Source organism: Amblyomma americanum, chromosome 4 (genome assembly GCF_052857255.1).
Source record: "Amblyomma americanum isolate KBUSLIRL-KWMA chromosome 4, ASM5285725v1, whole genome shotgun sequence".
Taxonomy (NCBI): domain Eukaryota; kingdom Metazoa; phylum Arthropoda; class Arachnida; order Ixodida; family Ixodidae; genus Amblyomma; species Amblyomma americanum.
The window spans coordinates 93,480,312-93,504,742 of NC_135500.1; the positions used below are offsets into that span (position 1 = coordinate 93,480,312).

The 24,431-nt window shown below is 48.3% G+C and overlaps 1 protein-coding gene across 1 annotated transcript in view; it reads left to right on the top strand.

Annotated features, from left to right (window-relative positions):
* The window catches only part of LOC144128122 (succinyl-CoA:3-ketoacid coenzyme A transferase 1, mitochondrial-like), a 29,139-nt gene extending 12,994 nt beyond the window's left edge, over nt 1–16,145 (top strand). The window contains exons 5-15 of the mRNA XM_077661208.1: nt 2,851–3,000; nt 3,761–3,867; nt 5,399–5,459; nt 5,617–5,724; nt 6,192–6,294; nt 6,507–6,601; nt 8,320–8,441; nt 10,950–11,025; nt 11,724–11,900; nt 13,390–13,491; nt 13,601–16,145. Of these exons, the coding sequence (XP_077517334.1) occupies nt 2,851–3,000; nt 3,761–3,867; nt 5,399–5,459; nt 5,617–5,724; nt 6,192–6,294; nt 6,507–6,601; nt 8,320–8,441; nt 10,950–11,025; nt 11,724–11,900; nt 13,390–13,491; nt 13,601–13,642 (1,143 nt within the window). The 3' untranslated portion in view covers nt 13,643–16,145. The remainder of the gene's footprint in view (nt 1–2,850; nt 3,001–3,760; nt 3,868–5,398; nt 5,460–5,616; nt 5,725–6,191; nt 6,295–6,506; nt 6,602–8,319; nt 8,442–10,949; nt 11,026–11,723; nt 11,901–13,389; nt 13,492–13,600) is intronic.
* Nucleotides 16,146–24,431: the final 8,286 nt, after the last annotated feature.

Consider the following 24,431-nt stretch of genomic DNA (forward strand, 5'->3'; position numbering starts at 1 on the left):
AGGACGCTGCTGCCAAGAAGGCGCTCTCAGACGCCACTTTGCTCATACATCCAGTTCCTGATGCCCCACTGCGCCTCGTAACCGACGCCGCGAGCATTGCCGTCGGCGCAGTACTCGAGCAGTACGTCTCTAGTTGGCAGCCCCTAGGTTTTTTCTCCCAAAAGCTGAAGCCACCTGAGAATAAATACAGCACCTTCGGTCGAGAATTGCTCGCTGTGTAACTCGCCAACAAGCACTTTCGCCACTTCCTGGAGGGCCGGGACTTTCACCTAATAACGGACCACAAGCCCTTGACGTTTACCTTCCAAAAGAACCACGGCACCTACACTGCACACGAGATCCGCCAACTGTGTTTTATCTCCGAGTTTACAGTGGATCTCCATCACGTTCATGGCCCGAAGAATGCTGCTCTTGATGCGCTTTCCCGTGTTAGTGCCATGGCGTCCGAATCACCAGTGGACATGGAAGAGCTAGCGGCTGCACAGCGCATTGATCCAGAGCTGCAACTTCTTCACTCCTCATCCACGTCCCTGTCCTTCGCCGACTGTCCACTGCCAGTTTTCTCCCAGTTCATTACGTGCGAGACATCCACTGGCATCTCGCGCCCCTACGTACCTTTGGCTTTCCGTCGCACCATTTTTGAAAAACTGCACCGCCTGAGCCACCCTGGTATTCGTGTTACGCAGAACCTGATCACATCTCGTTTCTTTTGGCCAAACATCAATGCCGACGTCCGCCATTGGGCACGAACATGCCTTCACTGCCAGCGTGTCAAAGTTAAACTTCATACCGTCACGCCTGCCTCTCTTTTTCGGCCTCCTGACTCACGGGTTTCCCACGTTCACATAGACATTGTTTGACAACTCCCGTTATGAGGTGGGGCCTCTTATCTGCTCATATGTGTGGACCGTTTCGCCCGCTAGCCCGAGGCACTGCAAATAGCTAACACTACAGCCGAAACCGTTGCTTCGGCCTTCATGGCCGGCTGGGTCTCTCGTTTCGGCTGCCCGTCTGTCGTCAACACCGACCGCGGCCGCCAGTTTCAATCGGCCCTATATACTGCTCTTTCAAATTTTCTGGGCGTTCGCCACATCCATACGACCGCCTACCATCCTTCGGCCAATGGTATGGTGGAACGGCTGCATCGACAACTGAGGGCTGCCCTTGCCACTTATCAGCCAAGACAACGCTGGTCCGACCACCTTCCCCTCGTCCTCTTGGGCATGCGCTCGGCACTAAAGGCTGACCTCGGCAGCTCTTCTGCTGAGCTAGTCGACGGCGTTGCCCTGCGTCTCCCTGGGGAATTCTTCTCTCCTTCCTCCCCTCCGTTAATTCATGACGCTTCCACCTACATCCGAGACCTACGCAACACATTTCGCCACATTACTCCTGCCACCCCTGCAGCCCGTCACCTTCACTCCGCGTTCGTCAGCCAGGATCTGACCTCCTGCACCCATGTCTTCATCCGCCGTGACCACATCCGTCCACCCCTCACGCCGGCCTACGATGGACCGCTCCGCGTTCTCCATTGCGCGCAGAAGACCTTCACGTTAGACGTCAACGGCTGTGAAAACCTCGTGGCTGCTGACCGCCTCAAACCAGCCTACATTGCCACCCCTCTGCCCGTCGGCCCTACACTCGCTCTCACTTCGACTGCGCCACCACTGTGCTCAGCTTCCACCAGGCACATCCGCTGGGCGAATCCTGTGGCTTCGCTCTACGGGGGAGCCCTGTAGCTCCCCTCGCGCCTCAATCGGCTCGCAGGCCAGGGCACGCGGCGCCGGACAAGAAAGAGGAAGTTGGGCTAGGCCGCCGCAGCGGAAGCAGCGCAAAATAAACAGTTCGAACCTCAACGCTGTCGGAGCTGGTTCTTCCTCGCCTTAGCTCCGACAAACACAAGACAACAGTGATGCGCTACCACTGAGCACAAAGTCGGACTTGCGGCGGAGCGCGTCAAGCTACATTTGTTAGGTTCGGGCTACCTAAAAAATGAACAATAATAAGCCCCTGCCTGCATCAATGCGATCAGAAAATCTAGGAGGCAGGTATAACACACGAGGCTAGCCCGCAACTGCACAGACACAGTGCTGACCTTTGCTCTTTGCGCTGAGCAGGAACGCAGGCGGAACGACAGCACGCGCACTTAACAACACAAGAGGTCTCAGTGCGGCTCTCACAATGGTCTGTGACGCTATGCAGATCTAACATAATGTGAGGCTACACTCAGCGGAAGACGGTGCAAATAACTGGTCGGCAGGCGTAGCGATTACTTTCGACAAGTACCATTTCTACGCCACCTGTGAACCATCGCTGCAGGGCCTACAGAGAAACTACGCCATAGGCATGGATGTCTTAGAGGGTGGTACGGGTCACCGGAACCATGATGTCCACGGACATCGCTCCCGCACTGTACTTTGTCGCTTGGCTCCTCACTCGGATTTTTCACAGTCGCCGCTAAGACCTTGCGCATGCTCACCACAGTTCCGGCTAAGAACTTGAACATAGCTGGCATGAGCAGTAGCACTGTACCTGGGCGCAGTCGCTCATACCCTAGCGATGCCGAAAACGCACGCCCGTTTAGCGCAGCCCTCTCTGCAGAGCCGTAGGAGGGCGCAGAAAGACAGAGGCGAGTGAAGACGACAGGCAAGCGCCATCGTCTTAACTCGTGCATGTCTTTCTGCAGCCTTTATGTCAGACGTGGTTAGACAATTAGTGCAGATACATACCTTACCTTAGGCGGGCCCCAGAAAGTAGACATGTTTCGTTTGCTGATATATTTTTTACATTCGGCGCTGCACAGCACGAGCTTAACCATACATAGGCATGCAATACATTTTTTTAATCCATCAGGGTACTCTGGCTGAGAGGCTTCGAGCTGGCGGAGCCGGCATACCGGCCTTCTTCACACCCACTGCTTATGGCACGCTCATCCACTGGGGTGGTGCACCAATCAAATATGACTCAGCTGGCAATGTGGCCATCAAAAGCGAACCCAGGCAGGTGAGACCGTCCGCCCACCACGATCCAAACTGCAGTGGCACTACAAAGCAGATTATGAGATCAGGTTTTCCTTTCTCGCGTGGTGAATGCAACCAATTTGAAACTTAATTTTCGGGCAAATCTGGTGGTACTCTGACGCTATAACCTCTGTCATCCTGATGGTAGTAATTTAAGCATAATTTTAAGCATGAGTGTGTGCTGGTGGATGCGCAGAATACTCAAATAATACAGAGCGAGGGCAGGGGAGCTTGCATTAGAATTCTGGTGTCCTAATGTGGTGCGAAGTATTGCTTACCACCTTGCCTGTTGACTGCTACGAATGGTGAATGAACGGAGTGAGAGAGCTAGCACACACTCTCTTGATCATTCATACATCAAAAGGGCCCTAAAACCAAATTTACAAGTCTTACTTTCTTTCCTTTAATCACTAAGTGCTGAGCCCCCAACCGCAGACCTCAACCTTATGCAATGAATGATTATTTATGTAACTCTTTCAAACAGTGTTGTCTGCACCAAGCATCGGGTTCATTGTGATGTCAAGATGTGACCAAGGTAAACACAGTTGTTGACCGCGTGTTACTGCAAGCCAGTAACGCACCAGCTCCATACTGGCGTCCTTGATGCATGTTACAGAACCTCCTTGACGAATGTCACAGAAAGTTGCAGACGTTGCAATGAGCACCGAAAAGAAAAACAATTTTGACGCGATGACTGCAACGCTTCTAAATAGTAACAAAATCATTTGCGCTGCGCTTTTCAGCATCAGGTATTTAATGGCACGAACTGCATCATGGAACATGCCATCACGGGGGATTTTGCACTTATTAAAGCGTGGAAGGCAGACAAAGCTGGTAACCTTGTCTTTAGGTAAGCAACCCTCCATTTTTTGTTAATGCACTGATTTGTACTTAACAAATTTTCAGAACCATAGAGAGTTTCTATTGTATTCATAAAATATGCAGTGTTTGTTTTTTTTTTGTAGCAATAGCTGTATGTAAAAGTTTTGTCGGCCTAGTCACGTGTTGACAGTATACTCCGTTTTCTAGGGTGTAGTTTGCTGTAACTAAAAGAACACGATTGGCCATCCTTGCCGATTGCATAAAATCTAGGCCTGTAGTCTCTCTTTTGAGAATTCTGACCTTTAAGTTCTCGCCATTTATGATTATGTGATCTAGGTTGGTTATGTATTCCCTGTAATGGAACCCGCTTGGCGTGTCTTGCAGGGACGTGCGGTCCAGCTACGGCTGCTACTTCTTAGCTCCATACATAAAAAATCTCAAACTTTCTTCCTTGCAGCCAAAAGTGAGAGGGTAAAAAAGGCAGATATACTTAAGACTGCCTACTTGTGGGAATGCGAAAGCATTACTGTCTCTGAGTGCATTCACACCCACCCCGGCCCCAGAAAAACGCATCGCGCGCGCTTATGACACCCCCGGAACGCTGTAATACGAACAGTTGCACCGCAATTTGTTACGAGAACTGTTTTTTCAGGAAATGAAATGGCGCAGTAACTGCCTCCCATCTCGGTTAAAATTTCTTTCTGGGCGAGTTGGTTGATCCCATTTCTCTACAAATTAACAGTGCTAACAGACGCAACCACAGAACGAGAGAGTAACACTAGACACAAGCGCTCTCGTTGTCGCATGTCTCTCGTTCTGTGGTTGCATATGTTAGCGCTCTTACTTTTTCTGGAATCACATCTCGGTGTAACCCTCAACCTGTCTTAAGGGAACAGGTAAAGAATCTGGGAAGGCATGAAATTTAAGCTGCATATGTCGTTGGTTCGAATTCCTGTCGCAAGCTAGCCGCCAGCTTGACTAGCACATGTGAGCTACATGTAACTATAGATCATATGACACCACCCGAAGCGCTGTAAAACAAACGGTTGCGTCAGAGTTTTGGCACGAATGTTGCCTGGAAAACTGGCGCCACACTGAGGTCGGCCACTGGGGAGTATATATACAGGAACCACATGCATATGATTCCCTGAACTGGTGGTGATGGGCTCCCTGTGTGCGTCCTACGACCGCTTGATGACGTCACCCTATTTTTCTTGCCATCGCTGGGATTTTCTACACCATCTGAGAGAGCATACGAAAACACACGCCACCGGCTTTTCTCATAATAGGACTAGTAATGCTTTCGCTTTAAAACGAATTCTTAGTTTTGCATGCAATTATTTGTATTGCTAAAAAATTGCTATTACATATGTCCGGTATTAATGGCCAATAAATAAATGCACTTTTGTGCATATGAATGAACCCTAACTATCACAGAATTGTTCGAAGGTATTAGGACAGAGCGGCTTGCATAGATTTCACAATACTTTAGCAGCATTCAAAAGTTTTTCCACCTGTCAAGATGCTGGCTGAGCACCTTTCGTGTTCTTTTCTTTTAGAAAAACGGCGTCAAATTTTAATCCGGTCATGTGCAAGGCAGCAAACTACACTATAGCAGAGGTGAGTCTCTTTCTTTCATTGTTTCTTTTGTTCCATTTCAAAGAGCTTAAGTCGTGCTTTCCACATCTGGTACCCGGTATCGATGGCGTTTCTTCGCAGTATATAGGTGGGATTGAGAAAACATGCCTCAGCTTCTGCCTCGTTTTCTTTCCACCAGGTTGAAGAAGTATGCGAGATTGGTGCCTTGCCTCCAGATCAAATCCACATTCCAAGTATATATGTGGATGCTATCTACCAAGGCAAAAGCTTTCAAAAGAGAATTGAAGTATTTCTTACAAACTCATTTCTTGGTTCTAGCTTTGAGTGGTCAGCTGACATCATGAGTGTGGCAATAAGTTTCAGAGCGCAGTTCAAGAAACGATAGTACTGTTGACGCCCAGAAACCATATCCCCATTTTGCTTTGGCTTTCATTTATAGCTATAATATTTGTGTGAACACTACAATACGGCTAACTTGTGCCACCAGTGAGTACTGTTATGCGAGTTATGACACCATGAAAAATCCGAACACGCAAAAAATGCGCATGTAGAAGCAGAAGAGAGCAAAATCTGTACTTTACTAGCTGAGACACCTTTTGCCAGATTACATTATAAAATGGCATCTTTAACTCTCCAGGTTATCCACTTATGGCAGTGATTTGTCATGAAGCAGCTCTCTCAAATGCTTATTGTGAGCTCTGCGCCCTTTTCTGTATGCTGAGTGCTACCCACGTTGTTCACGTCACTTTATAGAAAAGGAAGCTCAGACAAAAATCACAGGATGCTGGCGGAAAAGACGATGTGAGAAGCCGCATCATTCGAAGGGCAGCAATGGAATTCAGAGACGGCATGTATGGTATCCTTTTACCGCCTTATTCTCAAGCCACGGTTTTTATGTATTGGGTCCCCTGCTTTCAACATAGATCTCAGCTGACAGTCTGGTTACATGCATTTCGCTTCAATTATCATGCTAAGTTTTGTGGCTCAGTTTTCAGTAATTCATCACATCATGCCACTTCTATATAGCCGTGTTTGGTGATGCAAGCCCTTAGCTTCAATCTCACCAAGTCAACCTTGGCATTGGCATTCCTGTGCTTGCAAGCAACTACATTCCCGAGGGAGTCCACGTCGTGCTACACTGTGAAAATGGAATGCTGGGTGTGGTGAGTATTTCATTTTTGTTTAAACTGCGCATTTGTCACTGAAGTTTACTTCCTTCACCACATTTTATACTATGCATTCTAAGTTTTTCATGCTACTGATTTGTCACAACCATGCAGAAAAGCATTCATGTATATCGCAAGAGTTCACATGAAGCTAGTGCGCTGTTTCTTGCTTTCAGCTTGTAAAAAAAAATTGTAAGCAGGAACTAGCTACCTACGCCATGTGGACTTGATAATGTAGAGTTCTTACAATCTCTGGCTTTTTATGTTTGTAATGAAAAAGCTTCTGTAAATCCTCGATTACACTCAGTTTACTCTGTGGGGACATAGTTTACCTTTAAACCATCTATTAAAATTACGCATAATTTCGTCAACGTGTCATCGGTAGTCTTATAGTTGCTTTCTGAGCGCATAGTGCTCTTTAACCTGCTCCAAACCCTGCACAAATTTATTGGCCGCCCTCTCTAATCGTTAAGTTGGTTGGTTTCTCCACATCGCGTTTTTCCCAGCCCCTGCGATGATTAGCTGCCAATAACACAGACACTGAATCTGCATACCAGCGCTTGGCGTAACCACAGAGTCAACACAAGAACTGCGTTAATATATAACATGCTATAAAGCACCCAGACTGCAGTTGCAAAGTGAAATAATTATAATAATAATTGGTTTTGGGGGGAAAGGAAATGGCGCAGTATCTGTCTCATATATCGTTGGACACCTGAACCGCGCCGTCAAGGAAGAGATAAAGGAGGGAGTGAAAGAAGAAAGGAAGAAGAGGTGCCGTAGTGGAGGGCTCCAGAATAATTTCGACCACCTGGGGATCTTTAACGTGCACTGACATCGCACAGCACACGGGCGCCTTAGCGATTTTCCTCCACAAAGTGAAATCTCCGTCTCCACTTTTATGAGAGAGGAGGAAGAGGGAAGAGGGAAAAAGTTTTGGAAGCAACTGGTGGCCTATAGTGACTTGGGTGTGCGCCTCGGCTGCAGGAGGCGGTTGGTTCGATTCCCAACTTTGGTACAAGCGTGCTCCGGCCCGACATCCAGCTGCTTCCTCGATTGTCACACCACAGCTAACAAACAAATATTCGCCATGCACAATCGTAGCCATTATGTGGTTTTTGTCACGATTGGCTCGCTTAGGCTGCCGTGAAGCATAAAGATCAATGTAGGCCTTAGTGATCGCTGATGCACCATTGGAGTGCCATTTACGCACGAAGCAGTTCTCAAGCTTCCTAGTTGCTTGAGCACCTGCCTAGCAAGCTGGGATCCTCACTGTTGACGGGCTCTCGGCAGTTTTCCATGGGTGAAAGCTCTCGCCCTATCGAGTGCGTCACTTCTCGGGGATGAAATGGCTACCGCGTGCAGATCGAACGCGTTAGGCATGGCCAGTCCACTCTTGCGACATTAAAATTACATTACTCTTGTCAACTGTTTTAGGGCAGTTTGAACATATTAGAGATAGGTATATTGCTTGACACGTGAAGTTTTTTGTACGCTGCAGTGTTGATGTCATTTTGAGTTCCTCCACCATGGCGTTAATTTTCTGTATTCATGTACTGATATCTGAACTATTCTCATAGTGGTACGAGCACATGGCATAAATGCAGTAATAATTAACATAATTTTTGTTTTCAAAGATTTTTATGCCAAACTTTCCACTCACTATGTTAATAAAGTTCATTGTGTAAAATATTACCATAATGTTGTTTATTTAGGGTCCATATCCCACAGAAGAAGAGGTGGATGCTGACCTGATAAATGCTGGGAAGGAAACAGTCACTGCACTACCTGGGGCGTCTTGCTTTGGCAGTGACGAGTCGTTTGCAATGATTCGAGGGTAAAGGAAGTGCGCCTTCTTGCTTGTGCATCCACAAATGTAATGCGATATATTACCACTCTCGTAACTTTTGCACTTGGCCGGGAAACACTCATATAAGGACCAAAAAAATTTCCTCTCTGCTTTTCTTGTTAAAATTAAAGAGACCTTGCACTTAGTTCTAGGTATATTTCTCTTCTCTGGTGTTTTGTTGTCGACACATACCGCCTTCTCATGCCATCTTGCTTTCTTGTCTCGAGGAAGCATCTAGTCCTTTCATATTCAAAATAGGTGGTTTAGTTTAGTATTTCTACTGTTCTCCCTTTACCGCATAGGTTTAGACGTAATAGACTCAAAATTGGTGTCAATCAAAAACATGAAAGCCGTGATACAGTTTGGTATAAGTACTCAACTGAACATGGGACGGGGATTCACTGCGGTATATTGTAAGTGAAGGAAATCTCAACTCTCTTTGAGGGTCACATGATATTTGCATCCATTTTTGGTTTTATCCATGGGCGTTGTGAGAGTGGCTTGTTGAGAAATGACGTATACAAAAGTATTTTAACTGTAATTGGCATTTGCAGCTTGGAAGAAAACTACCCAATTTTATTTTTAGGCTCATTGCTTCTGTCATGGCACTGAGCAAGAGCATCACGCCAGGGTCACGTCAACATCGACCGACCTCGCCCCCTTTTCTTTAAGCTTTCTCACTTGATTAGTAAGCCATGAGGCGTGTGGTAGTATTTAATGCATGTCTCATTTGCATATACAGTCAAGCCTACTTATAAGGACCGAAGATATAACGAACGCTGGCTTACTACGGATGAGAGCGGTACTACCGTCAAAATATACATTAGGGCAACAGAAATTCGTCTCAGACACAACGAACAACTCTGGCCACACCACTCGGTTATAGCGAACGAGCAGGTACAGTAAACTCTTCACGAATTTGTAGAGGTGGCGCTTCCATCAAGCACGGAGATTGAAAAGCGTCTCTCAGTCCTCGCGACAGTACCCCGGAAAAAGCGAGTCGAACAAAAAATGCAATCAAAAGGCGCCATTGAAAGAGTAATTAACCAACGGCCAAGCGGACGTCGATGGCTGACGAGGGTCATCCTTGCCTGCGTGTCCGCCGGCTGGGCAAAGCGTCCTAAGTAGAAGCGCGACTGGGCACGAAGCAGGTAAATCGTTGAAAGTGAAGTTCCTGCTCATGGTCGTGGATGAACTAACAGCAGCGAATTCATTAGTTTGAATAAGTTGCTGACCATGCTGGTCACGTGATTGCGTAGCGTGACGTCGGCATCATCATTTCAGCTCTACCACGAGCACACAGCGTTACACAGCGGAGAGTGCAGCTGATACAGTCTGTGCTATGAGTTCTGCGCCACTTTCGCCGCTGCATGGGCCTATAGAACGATAGATGAAGGTCTCGGAAACACACGTGATCCGACGCATGTTTATTTGCAGCAACGCATCGTTGATACCTAGCTGGCAAGCTATTTCCTCGTTCCTGCGGACCACAACATCACAGAGCCACGTGCCCTGACGAAGCCTCTGTACGCGAAGTGCGAGCACACTAAGCCTGCTAAGGTGGTTCGTGTTTCACTCCCAAGTGAAGAGTTTGACTCAAAGCTCGTACGCTCTAACCAGCGCCAAGTTAAACACTAAGGTCCTTCGTCAGAAGCGATTCAAAGTATCACTGCGGTCCAGGGCAAGCCCGGTTTTTCCGGCTGTCCGCTTCCGACGAAGGACCTTAGTGTTGAACTTGACGCTGGTTAGAGCGTACGAGCTTTGAGTCGAACTCTCCACTTGGAAGTGAAACACGAACCACCTTTGCGGCTGAGTGTTTTCGAAACTGGGTTTGCCCCCGAAAGGGCGCAGCGGGGTTTGCGGAGCCTCCTCCAAGCACACACCCCTGAAGAAGCCGGGCGCCGGGCCGGGGGTGGCCTGTACCCATTTTTACCGGTGGGTGTCCGGCGGTGGGTTTCGAACCAACCACCTCCCGCAGCCAAAGCGGACGCCCAGACCACTAGGTCACGACTGCGGCATCTGATTACTGATTACTAATTACTGTGGCCGACCTACCACCAGCTGCTGTGGACGCTTCAACCGTGATTAGTTATGTCCCGTGCCTAAAGATGAATGTTGGCAGCAAAGCCTCAGCGAGGAGAACATGACCCCCCACGGAGCCTACAGAGAGCCGCGGTAGGGTCTGCTTTGAACAAGTAGAAGCGCGTAATGCAGTATTTTAAGAAATAATTGCTACTTTTGATGGACCTAATATTTTTGGTTGCTATACAGAAAGTCCTCTAAATACGAACATCGGATATAAAATATCCAAATCGCGTTACCGTCAGGTTCGTTATAAGTGGGCTCGACTGTACAATGCTTTTGACGTTGTACTTAATTTCTTGAGAAATAGAGTGCAGCAATCGTACCGTGCGCACTTCAGTTAAAGGTTCTTAAAGGGCGTCGCATTGATGACAAATAAGCATTTTCTGTTCGCACTTCTTTTTCTAATTTTAGAGGTCACATTGACCTTACAATGCTTGGTGCGATGGAAGTATCGCAATATGGTGACCTTGCGAACTGGATGATACCGGTGAGCTGCTTTTTTGTGTTAATCATGCTGCTGGGTAAGGCTCATCGCATTATTTTCTTGTGTGTAGAATTTGTTTTGGAAGAAATTTAACTGTGTGAGATTTATAATTTTGCCCACACCCACGTTGATTGCGGAATGTCTTTCGAAACAAATTTTGGAATGTTTTCTGCTACCTCACCGTGCAATTTCTTCATAATATTATCAAGCTCATTCTCTTGTATCTATAAGAATATAAGAACGGTATAATTCTGAGTTCATTTTAAGTTGACTCAAACGCATTTTTCTGCTCACGCCGGACAATGAGGCACATTCGGCTTCCACATTGCCAGAATGTATGGGTAGCATCCACCTTTGCGTGAGATGTAAAATATGATCACATTTATCCCTGCAACAGCTGTTAGGATTTTAAATAACTTCATTTCTTTTCGTGCTGTAAAACACCTGCAGTAGCTTGAGGTTCAGAGCGATGTAAATGTGTTTTCATTTGTATACTTGTAGTCTCATATATTTATGGTACTACCTCTTTCATAATAAAATGCTGCTGTCAGTTAGGTTAGGTACCTGCTTAGGAAGTCAACTACTAAAAGTTCCCATCTGTGCTATAAAAGAATATGTAACTCAGTGCGGTTTCTTGATGTGAGTTCCCTACCATTTTGTTCACTTGCATGTATATTGCTCTGAACGTTTGCCCACTGCAGGGTAAAATGGTGAAGGGCATGGGAGGTGCAATGGACCTAGTGTCAAGCAAAGCAGCTGGGACTAGAATTGTGGTCACAATGGAGCATGTGGCCAAGGATGGCAAGCCCAAGATCATGAAGGAGTGCACATTTCCTCTGACTGGAGAACGCTGCGTCGACCTCATTATCACTGAAAAGGTGCCTGTTGAGATGTTTTTTCAGGACTGCTTGCTGTGGACTTTAGAGCCATGTGCTTGACAAGCAAACAGCATCTCTAAAATCGAAACAGAAATTACAGGAAAATGATTCATGTATGTGAAGAGTGTGGGTGAGGCATTCCATCATAAAAGGAAGAGGCCTACATCGTGTTTTTGCTTGCAAATTTTGTTGAAAGAAGGAACAATAACGGCGGCCCCCTTTCTGAATCCACCTCTGCCGACCTCGTGCTAGTGATTCCCTGGTGCTACCGAGTTCAACGCTCTCCTCTAGAGGCCCAGTGTTTCCTGATATGCATTGGAGATAAATGAAAATCCGAATTACAGTGAGGAAAGAAAATCTAGAGGGGACACTTAAGGGTAGGACGCGACAGCATTGATGAGTTAGTGCTCATATATGTGGTATTGGTCCTTCTCGACTTTACATTCATAGATCCCTGGGAGACCCCGTACAATTACTGGAGCAGTGGTGCAGCAGTTAAGCGATGCGCCACTTCCCTGCGATGGCAGGTGCTGCCATCGATGGGGCTTGCGTGACACAGGGTGCTCCTCCCGGGCAACCCCTCACGACAAATCGTTAAACCTCTGGTGACCAACCTGCCACGATAGGTAGTTTGGTCCAAATCTGGTCGGTGGGTTGTGATAACTTCACGATAGCACGTGCCCTAGGTGGCCCACCCACCACCTAGGCTGCCTATCTGAGGATTTTTTTGCGGATTTTTCGCTCAGAACAAACGACGCCAACCCCAGCTTGCCTGCGACACGGACGCGTTACGCTATCGCGTAAAACCGCTGTTGAAATAATTCTGAGATCCTATGGTTTTTTTACATCACCGAAAAAAAATCCTGAGCATTTGTTCTGGGCATTGCAGCTGTTGCTAAAGGAGTAGAGACATTTCCGTTGAAGGACACTGGCATATGAAGGACATCAACATCTTATGAGCACTTGGGAACTGAAAGACATACGCTATCTTCCATCCTGTACCTCACAGAAGCTTGAATAAGAGGGACAGTGCAGGGATTAAGCCGTTGCATACTCAGTATAAGTATGCCGCACATGCCATCGTCTTATGGTGGCAGTTTGATGCAAGCCCACGTGGTTGGTGTGCTTATGGTAACCAAAGGAACAGACTAGGGTATCAACCAATGGTATTTGCAATAAGCCAGCTAGCGGCTGCCAAAGGAAAATCTCTGCTAGAGGCTACTGCACGTCGTAGACATGTCAAGAGGTTCTCTCTATAAGAAGTATGCTTTCTAGCAGAAACTTCTCCTGCTCGAGAGCTTCCTTTGACATGTCCATGACGTGTTAGGATCGGAGTGGTATACATTGTGTTGAGATGCTAAATTAAGTATATCAAATAGAATTTCTGCTTTCTCTATAATTCTCCAGCTGTAGCTTTGGGAGAAAAAATGGCCAGTTCTATTCGGTAGCTGAGGGCTCACAATTGATGCATTGCGTTAATCTTTTTCAGTGTGTATTTGAGGTGTGCGAGAAGAAAGGTCTCACGCTGGTTGAGATTGCAGATGGGCTCACAGTGGATGACATTATCAGCAGCACTGCCTGCCCGTTTGAGGTAAATGTCTGTTTAATGGAGAGCACTAGATTTATAAAGTTGTGGCAGTTTTGCAAAGCCTATGCTGAGGTTTGCTGCACTGGCCTCTTCTTTTTCTTTTTTTGCGCAGGTTTCACCAAACTTGAAGCCCATGCAGCAGGTCGACTTGTGAACTGGATCTTTAACTGTACCTTTTGTATTATACTATGTGACAATACTTTTGCACCTTAATTAGTTGTGGTGAAAATGCAGAGGTTTCAGTAGCCAAGTGTTTATCGAACTGGATGTGCGGCGGGGAGAATTTTGTGCATTTGGCACCGCTTCATATGACAGGAGGAGGAGTAGGCGGAGGAGGAAGATGAAAAGCAGGGAGGTTAGTTCTTCTTTTGGCTAGTAGGTCATTCTACAAAGCTTCTAGTTTCCTGCGCTGCACGCGTCAATGCATGAATTAGTTGTGAATAAAAATTTTCGTCTCTATGTTGTTTAACATCTTAAAATTTTTTACCTTATTAAATGAGCCAGAGGCAAGGAGGCTGTGAACCAGTAGAAATGTATTTTGTTTCTTCTCTGACCGATTGTGATGTTGGCATTTATGTTCTCTGAATGTGGTTGACTCCTTATTTTTTGTTCCATAGCCAGCTATTTCTTCCAGTCTGCATTTAAATAGATGAATGAAGCAACGTGATGACTGTGTGTCCTCTAGTCTGCTGCCTATCGTTTCGCGTTTGAGTTTTCAGTCAAAAGGATCAGTGTTTGAGTTATATGCATTGTGGCGCTTTGGCGTTATATATTAACTGCCTGCGTTATTTTGTATCGGAAAGCTGGTGGTGCCGTACTGTGGTTGTTCAGGAAAATATAGGGGGAGCTTAATTATCATTATGCGAAGACAATGCGTCAGCATTAGTACTTCTTGGAATATGGTCTAAGGCTACCGCCATAACGCATTAATCATACAAAGATGATTGGTATTGGCTGATTGGCCCCCAGCCTTCCATGTTAGCCACCCGCCGGATTGTTCTCGTCTCAAATACCCCAGCTTGCGCATGCGCATTTCTGCGCCCGCGTCATAACCCCCTGCGTCCACGGTAGCAACCCTCTGGGTTCTTCCTTTGCCAGCTAGCTTCCGGCCTTTCTCTCCTCTTCCGTACTAATGGACAGAGAGATTTTTCTCTCTCCATTTTGTCACCTGCCAACGGTGGCAGGTGGCTCTTCTGTGTACCAGCCGTGGCAGGTGACAGGTGGTGGCAAGTGCACACAAGGCCACGCCGTACAATTCCGCGCACTCAGCTCCACGGTGCGGCTTCTAATGATAACGCATTAAAAAAGTTTAATAAAATAGCTCTTACGGCTTACTTTCGCGTTGGGGCTGTACGGTCGAGGAGGGTGAAATGGGCTAGTTGGCGTGCGTTCATTATTAGGCTGAAGCGCAAGCAAACGAAAGAAAAATAAAGGCGAGAAACAGGAGCGCTTTATCACTCAATACAAAGAAAACAAGAATACAGCATCAGAGAACCTGAAAACCACGGGCAAAGAAAAGCATGCGTCACATTCAAAAGGCTCTAAAATATAGTGACGGAAAATAATAACGTAAATGCCTCCAGACTAAATAGACTAAGGGACCGCAGTCGGAAGGTACGCAAGGTCTTTTTTTTTAACCTGAGATTGAAGGCTGGCAGGTACAGCCATTACCGACCCTTAGTATAAAGATGAGTTCTATGACTTGCGCTTGTCTACCTAAGCCTTAGACACAGCATAGTGTCCATACGCACACACGGACGACAGAATTTCCGCCTTGCTGGACGACAGAAAAGACTGGAGGTGCCGCAAGAGGTACCAGCACATATTGAACATGTACGCTTAACTTGTACACTAGAAATTATTTGTTCCTGCTGAAAAAAAAAATTCATTTTACGTCGCGACTATTGTCCATCTTTCATGCAAATCTTGTGCCTCCAGAAAATCTCATTCTTCTATTTGTTGTTGGGATTCTTCAGGTTGGTTCGTTGAAAGCAGCAGCAAACTTAGGGCACAGTGTAACTCTTTTCGATAAAGGAAGAAGTTTTCTTTCCAAATTTCTGTAATTATTCTCGTTGAAATACAATACAGGTTATGCAATCTCTGCGACTGCTCTCCGAAGAGAAGGCTAATTGTAAACGAGGATTTAAAGAAGCCTGAGAACCACTCCACTGAATTTTTTGTTTTAATACTGGACTGTTTGGGTTTTCGCGGCTGTGTAATACCGGGTATTTCACCTAGGATGCTCAGCAATTTTAAAACATGGGCGTATTGAGTTAGAAGGGCGCTTTTTTCGGCGCAGCATTATCCGCAGCGTAGCGCATCAGAGTAAAGCTCAAACGTGCTAAATGGTGCGCTGGTAAACTGATATTGAATAGTTATCTTTTTAACTAATAACATTAGTCTCCTTATTTACTGAGCCATGTAACTCATCGTAAGGAATATCTATATCAGTTTTTACAATTTCGAAAAGTGGCCCAACGAATTTTAGCTATTTTGGCGGCTGCGTTTTTATGGAGGAAAAACGCTAAGGCGCCCGTGTGCTGTGCGATGTCAGTGCACGTTAAAGATCCCCAGGTGGTCGAAATTATTCCGGAGCCCTCCACTACGGCACCTCTCTCTTCCTTTCTTCTTTCACTCCCTCCTTTACCCTTCCCTTACGGCGCGGTTCAGGTGTCCAACGGTATATGAGACAGATACTGCGCCATTTCCTTTCCCCCAAAACCAATTATTATTATTATTATTATTATTATTATTATTATTATTATTATTATTATTATTATTATTATTATTATTATTATTATTATTATTATTATTATTACGAGATATGTGCACAGGAGGGGTTGCTTTGCCTGCACGCTTCTCGAATGCACGTGTATTCGAAAATGCATGTACAACTCTTTGGACCACCCACCCACTTGCTAAGTGTGCACCTTCTATTTATTCGGGGGAAAAAGGGGTGCCACAACGGGCTTCGCAGCACAAGGCGGATTTCGGTCCCTCGCGCATAGATTTTCCATCGAGGAAAAGTGAGGTGACCATCGGCCTTTATCCAAGCCTTTCTCTGCAGGAGAGCCGAGCACCAGGCCGCAGGAAATCTTCTACTTACTGGAAAACCGATAGGAACCGGGTGAAGCTAGGGATCAAACCCAACACCTCCCGAATTCGAGGCGGATGCTCTACCGCATGAAAAAAAAATTAAAATTGGTTTTTGAGGAATTAAAATGGCGCAGTAACTGTATCACATATCTTGGTGGACACCCGAACCGCGCCCGTAAGGGAAGGGATAAAGCAGGGAGTGAAAGAAGAAAGGAAGGAAGAGGTTCCATAGTGGAGGGCTCCGGAATCATTTCTACCACCTGAGAATCATCTCTACGCTCTTCGTGGTTGGCCGCGTGGTCGGTCACGTGATGCGGAGCAGCTGCCGGCGGCGCGGCGCCGTGGCTGGTCACGTGGTTTGTCACGCGGTTGGTCACGTGACCAGTCACGTGGTTTGTCACGTGGTGCGGTTTCCAGAGAATGCGCAGACCGGCGAGGCGCGCGCGGCGGCGGCGGCGGCTCCAGCGCGCCAGCTTGTGCGCCGTGTGACGTCACTGCTTCTCGCGCATGCGCAGCACGGCTCTCCAGGAGCCACGCGAAACTGCTCGACCTCAGCCAGTGTAGCTTACGCTACAAAACAGACGTTGTTCGACGATCAAGAGTGTCCTAGCATTCAAAATCTTGTGCATAAATTGCAACAAAGCATAAATTGCAACAAACGAGCAGAAAATCATGTAAATGTAATAATATTTGCCCTAAATAACCGATGGCTTGCAAGTATTCTGCAATACTTGCTCTCCTATTGGCCAAGTATTGCAGACCACAAAATCGAATATTTCGTGCTTAACGGGCGCACTTTTAAAACGAGTTGTGTTTTTTAAAAAATGTTGTCGCTTAGATACATTGAGAGGTCTTTCAATGGCACTTCGAAAAACAGAAATCTTTTATGGGCGTCGTATGCTGTTCCGTTTTCGCTACTATGGCTTTTGCGCACTACGTTTACGCCGAAGTCGTCTGCGCGCGGTGCGCGCCGTGGATATGGTATGAGACATCTCAGTAACACCACTCTGTGTGTTCCCGAAAAAACCGATGTCCCGCACCAAGTAGCTCATCGCCCCATGATGCTTCGAGCGCCCATGGTGGCTAAGACGCCGTGCCGCCAGCTTCCCCTCTAGTTAATAGTAAGAAACTCTGTTTCCAGGCAAGACCGCTCGTTCCTCAGGCGGATATAAGATGGCGCTAGCGGTACGGAGTTACAAAAAGTAGGAAGTCTGGGCACACTACTAAAGGCCTTGGAAATGGAAAGTACCGCGACATTCTCCTACAAGCAGGCCTACACGTTGACCCTCTCGTGATGCTACCATCACGAAGTGGGACTCGTTCCGCACCTCTCGAGCAGCCCGCACTCTACTCACCGCCTACCACCTTATGCCTTCGTGCATGTTTGATTTCCGCCCGGGCTTATCCACCCAGGACGTCTTTCTACAACTCAAGCACCACATCCTTGACTCCCCCGCGGGCGACACCTAGGCTATCCTCAGCGTCGACCTAACAAAAGCTTTCGACGTTAAGCACGCAGCCATCCTAGAAGGCCTCCACGCCCTAGGCGTAGGCCCGCGGATGTACAATTACGTCCGCGATTTCATCTCTGAACGCACAGCCACACTCACCACGGGCGACCACCGGCTGTTCGGTGTCTCAGAGGGAGCCCGGGGAACTCCTCAGGGTACTGTACTGCCTCCTATCCTCTTCAACATAACCCTTCTCCAACTCCCCCACCAACTCGCCCAAATACCCGACATAGATTTCAGCATCTATGCTGACGACATCACTGTCTGGGCCAATCGAGGTAGTGATGCCGTCATAGAACACAACCTACAGTCGGCCCCCAGCATCATCGTCGCATACGATCGCGCGTGCGGCCTAGCCTGCTCCCCTTCTAAATCCCAACTCTTCTTCTACCGCCCCAGGTTCACGACCCCGCCAACCCTCCCATCCCACTCACTCTATGGAACAACCCCATTCTCCTGGTGTCCAAGATTCGCATCCTGGGCCTCGTCCTTCACTCCCACGGCGCGCATGGCAACGCCATCCACACTCTCCAGACCCAAGCCAAGAAATCTCATTCGGCGCGTGGCGAACGGCGCGCGGGTCTGCGAGAGCGGAACACTCTCCGCCTCACCCAAGCGTACATCACAAGCCGCACGGCGTACTCATTCCACTACCTCCCCCTAAAGAAGAAGGAGCGAAACCGCATCAACGCGCTCCTCAGGAGCTGCACGAAGATCGCCCTCCGCCTAGCCCCCGGCACCTCTACTGCCCGGCTCCTCAACCTCGGTACCCACAACACGTTTGAGGAGCTGGCAGAAGCCACACTAACAGCACAGCTGACTCGCCTGTCAGGTACCGCGGCAGGCCGCATTCTGCTCTTTCAGCTAGGCATCACCCCGATCACCCATCCCACCGAGGGAGTTCCCCTACCTCCTCACCTATGCTCCCATCTCATCATCCTTCCAATCCCTAGGAACATGCACCCCTAGCACGACGGAGAACGCAGGGCTGCCCGCGCCAAAGCCCTGCACAAGCGCTACGGCAACAGTTCCGAGGTAGCCTACGTGAACGCGGCAGCGTACTCGTCGGGCTCCCGCATGGTTCTCGCCGTCGATTATAATCAGGCCCGACTAATCGTATCAGGATGCATCACCAGAGACTCATCGGAAATTGCAGAGGAAGCGGCCATTGCACTCGCTCTCATCGCCACCTCTGCCACCAAAATTCTCTCCGACTCAAAATCAGCCCTATCCAATTTCGCCAAAGGCCTGATATCCCGCACCGCGGCTCGGCTTCTACGCTTCTGGCACCCCGCCCACCCCGTAACCCTTATCTGGACCCCCGCACACGCAGGCCTCCCGGGTAACGAAGAGGTCCAGTCCTTCGCCCGAGGTCTCACTTTCCAAGCCGGAGTTTGACCTCCTCCACCATCCAAGGAGCGGCTGCTTACGTTCAAAGATATTCTTACCTACTACCGAGATTCCCGGCGCATTTACGCACCACCGGCTCCCTCCCTAACCTTAACCCAGGCCTCCACTGGCGCCGACTCCAGACCCGAACTGCTCCCTACCCTATTCTCCGTCATGCCCGCTACCCCGATCAATTCCTTTCTTCTTGTAAGCTCTGCGCGAAACCGGGAGACTTTCTTCACGTCCTCCTCACATGCCCTACCTTCCCCCACCCTCCATCCCAAACCACGGCGGAGTCATACTGAGAGACTCTCCTGGCCAGCTCCACAGCTGCTGAACAGCGCCGGATAATTACCGATGCCCTGAAGTGGATAGCCCTCCAAGGGCTGTCCTTTGCCCTGTAAGGGCAGCCCCCTAAGTGTTGCCTCGTGCCATGTTAGGGGGTTTGTCCCCCTCTGTATTGCGTGGCAATAAATGTTTCTACCACCATCAACAAGTCCCGCGACAGTCGGTGCAACGCCGGCACGACCGCCACATTTTTTCCAGCGTATACCTATAGAGCGCAGCCCGCTGAGGTAGGGAGACGCGGATTCTGGGAGGAATGATGCTTGTTGAACGCCTTGGTTGTACCTCTGCGGCAGTAAAGGAAACATGCCTATGCTATATTACTAATTAGGCAACAACGAGCGCTTCGGAGAAGAGCGTGTTGGGGCAAGATCAAGGCCTGCAGAGCCATGCGTGTGTCGTGATTAAGCGAGCGCATTTCCAACTATCCATCCTTAAATACTGTCATAAAGCTTGGGCCAGTTGGTGCATGACTTAACATCCTTGTTTTTCTGCGCGCTGTTTTCCCACCTATATCCATCATTAGTTCTGTGTAACATACATGTGGACTTAAAGGAAGAAAGCTTTAATTTAAGCAGTTCTAAGACAGCGGCTTATTAGTTCTGCATGTGTGCTCGCTACTCAAACACGTACTACACATCAGACACAAAAACAGACTTGTGCGCATAAAGCGGCGCGAAAGATGTACCGGAAGCAACTGCTAGCCGTGCCACTAAGGCAGTGGTCACTTCCTCAGGCATATTTGATTGTTGCTGTGTGTGTGTGTGTGTGTGTGTGTGTGTGTGTGTGTGTGTGTGTGTGTGTGTGTGTGTGTGTGTGTGTGTGTGTGTGTGTGTGTGTGTGTGTGTGTGTGTGTGTGTGTGTGTGTGTGTGTGTGTGTGTGTGTGTGTGTGTGTGTGTGTGTGTGTGTGTGTGTGTGTGTGCGCGCGCGCGTGCGTGCGTGCGTGCGTGCGTGCGTGCGTGTGTGTGTGTGTGTGTGTGTGTGTGTGTGTGTGTGTGTGTGTGTGTGTGTGTGTGTGTGTGTGTGCGTGCGTGCGTGTGTGTGTGTGTGTGTGTGTGTGTGTGTGTGTGTGTGTGTGTGTGTGTGTGTGTGTGTGTGTGTGTGTGTGTGTGTGTGTGTGTGTGTGTGTGTGTGTGTGTGTGTGTGTGTGTGTGTGTGTGTGTGTGTGTGTGTGTGTGTGTGTGTGTGTGTGTGTGTGTGTGTGTGTGTTGCTCTCCTCTGCGTCTGAGCAGAGCATTATTCAGAGCTTCATTTAAAAGTTAATGTAAACGAATTTTCACGAATCGCAAATGATTAGCTCGCCAAAAACTGGGCCTACACTATTATGAATGAAACGTCGATAATACCGAAAATGAATTCTTCTGAGATCCGCACGTTGTTCCTGTCTGCTGCAAGTAACGCAGCGGAAAATCCGCGTGTTTGGTTTTTCTTTCCGAACATAATGCATAGTGCGTCTCCAGAAATAGCTCTTTACTATCCTGAATGCTGACGCACCCAGTCCGTACTGCGAGGGGCGCATTCAAGAGGCAACCTTTCTTGCCACCCGGTCGAGTTTCCGTTCGTTTTCTTTCCCCCTTTATGGGTCGCCCCCATACTCTTCGTGAAGTGTCCTGAACCAAAGGATGAGCTGAAAACATGTCAGATCATTTGGCGGCTTCTGCGAGTCAGATTCTGGATTCAACGAGGCGAGTCCACGGAATAAATGGGAGGTACTGGCTGAGGCTACGGAATTCAGCAGGTGTTCTAGTTCCGAAAAATACAGTCACCGAGTACCCGCCGTGATGAGCCAGATCTTTATGAATACGATGCAATTTTCCTTCGTGGCCTGCACAGCATTTAGCGAAACAGGATGGCTGTACGACACTGCGATGAAGATGCACGGTCTCTCCGAGATTACTTCAAAGAAAATATATTTAAACTGCGTGATGTGCACAAGGAGGTACGTTTTGGAGATAAGTTATCGAGTTGATGGAAGAGTTGTTCTTTGACACAGTTTTGATTTTCTAACGTGAGTGAAACGCATGTTCGCTCTTGATGTTTGAGAATGAAGCGCAGAACATGTTTTTGATCTGTTGTAAACTGTCGAAACAGGCAATAAAGACAAAAAAAGCCGCGGTGGCTAAGTGGTTAAGGCGCTCGGCTACTGATCCGGAGTTCCCGTGTTCGAACCCCACAACGGCGCAAAAGGCGCCCGTGTTCTGCGCGATGTCAGTGCACGTTAAAGATCCGCAGCTGGTGAAAATTATTCCGGAACCCTCCACAACGGCACCACTTTCACTGCCTCCTTTATCCCTTCCCTTACAGCGCGGTTCTGGTGTCCATCGATATATGTGAGACAGTTAATGCGCCATTTACTTTCCTCGGAAAATAATTTTCATTTTTGTTTTCATTGAGTATTTTTGTTCGTTCACATTAGTCTCATGAGGTGTCACAATGAAATTACTTGATACAGAACCTTTATGCTGCGAAAGGTGCAGCGAGCGCCGCAATAAGGAGCCTAAACTGTGCTTCGTGAAATTTATCGCTGCGTATAATTCTTAAACTGCGATTTAAGCCGCAGTTCAGGAGCTGGTCGAAGCGTATATAGATAAGTGGAAAGCTCTTGCGACACACATCACCGGTACGATAAGAGAGATCAGCATAACGGACAACAGGTTTGCGTCCCGCGTACGCTGGACGAAGCGAACCTGCAACTTTACTTGGCACAGTCGCGTAACGTGAACGCGGCAGCGTACTCGTCGGGCTCCCGCATGGTTCTCGCCGTCGATTATAATCAGGCCCGACTAATCGTATCAGGATCCATCACCAGAGACTCATCGGAAATTGCAGAGGAAGCGGCCATTGCACTCGCTCTCATCGCCACCTCTGCCACCAAAATTCTCTCCGACTCAAAATCAGCCCTATGCAATTTCGCCAAAGGCCTGATATCCCGCACCGCGGCTCGGCTTCTATGCTTCTGGTACCCCGCTCACCCCGTAACCCTTATCTGGACCCCCGCACACGCAGGCCTCCCGGGTAACGAAGAGGTCCAGTCCTTCGCCCGAGGTTTCACTTTCCAAGCGAGAGTTTGACCTCCTCCACCATCCAAGGAGCGGCTGCTTACGTTCAAAGATATGCTTACCTACTACCGAGATACCCGGCGCATTTACGCACCACCGGCTCCCTCCCTAACCTTAACCCAGGCCTCCACTGGCGCCGACTCCAGACCCGAACTGCTCCCTACCCTATTCTCCGTCATGCCCGCTACCCCGATCAATTCCTTTCTTCTTGTAAGCTCTGCGCGAAACCGGGAGACGTTCTTCACGTCCTCCTCACATGCCCTACCTTCCCCCACCCTCCATCCCAAACCACGGCGGAGTCATACTGAGAGACTCTCCTGGCCAGCTCCACAGCTGCTGAACAGCGCCGGATAATTACCGATGCCCTGAAGTGGATAGCCCTCCAAGGGCTGTCCTTTGCCCTGTAAGGGCAGCCCCCTAAGTGTTGCCTCGTGCCATGTTAGGGGGTTTGTCCCCCTCTGTATTGCGTGGCAATAAATGCTTCTACCACCATCAACAAGTCCCGCGACAGTCGGTGCAACGCCGGCACGACCGCCACATTTTGTCCAGCGTATACCTATAGAGCGCCGCCCGCTGAGGTAGGGAGACGCGGATTTTAGAAGGAATGATGCTTGTTGAACGCCTTGGTTGTACCTCTGCGGCAGTAAAGGAAACATGCCTATGCTATATTACTAATTAGGCAACAACGAGCGCTTGGGAGAAGAGCGTGTTGGGGCAAGAGCAAGGCCTGCAGAGCCATGCGTGTGTCGTGATTAAGCGAGCGCATTTCCAACTATCCATCCTTAAATACTGTAATAAAGCTTGGGCCAGTTGGTGCATGACTTACCATCCTTGTTTTTCTGCGCGCTGTTTTCCCACCTATATCCATCCTTTGTTCTGTGTAACATGCACGTGGACTTAAAGGAAGAAAGCTTTAATTTAAGCAGTTCTAAGACAGCGGCTTATTAGTTCTGCATGTGTGCTCGCTACTCAAACACGTACTACACATCAGACACAAAAACACACTTGTGCGCATAAAGCGGCGCGAAAGATGTACCGGAAGCAACTGCTAGCCGTGCCACTAAGGCAGTGGTCAATTCCTCAGGCATATTTGATTGTTGCTGTGTGTGTGTGTGTGTGTGTGTGTGTGTGTGTGTGTGTGTGTGTGTGTGTGTGTGTGTGTGTGTGTGTGTGTGTGTGTGTGTGTGTGTGTGTGTGTGTGTGTGTGTGTGTGTGTGTGTGTGTGTGTGTGTGTGTGTGTGTGTGTGTGTGTGTGTGTGTGTGTGTGTGTGTGTGTGTGTGTGTGTGTGTGTGTGTGTGTGTGTGTGTGTGTGTGTGTGTGTGTGCGTGCGTGTGTGTGTGTGTGTGTGTGTGTGTGTGTGTGTGTGTGTGTGTGTGTGTGTGTGTGTGTGTGTGTGTGTGTGTGTGTGTGTGTGTGTGTGTGTGTGTGTGTGTGTGTGTGTGTGTGTGTGTGTGTGTGTGTGTGTGTGTGTGTGTGTGTGTGTGTGTGTGTGTGTGTGTGTGTGTGTGTGTGTGTGTGTGTGTGTGTGTGTGTTGCTCTCC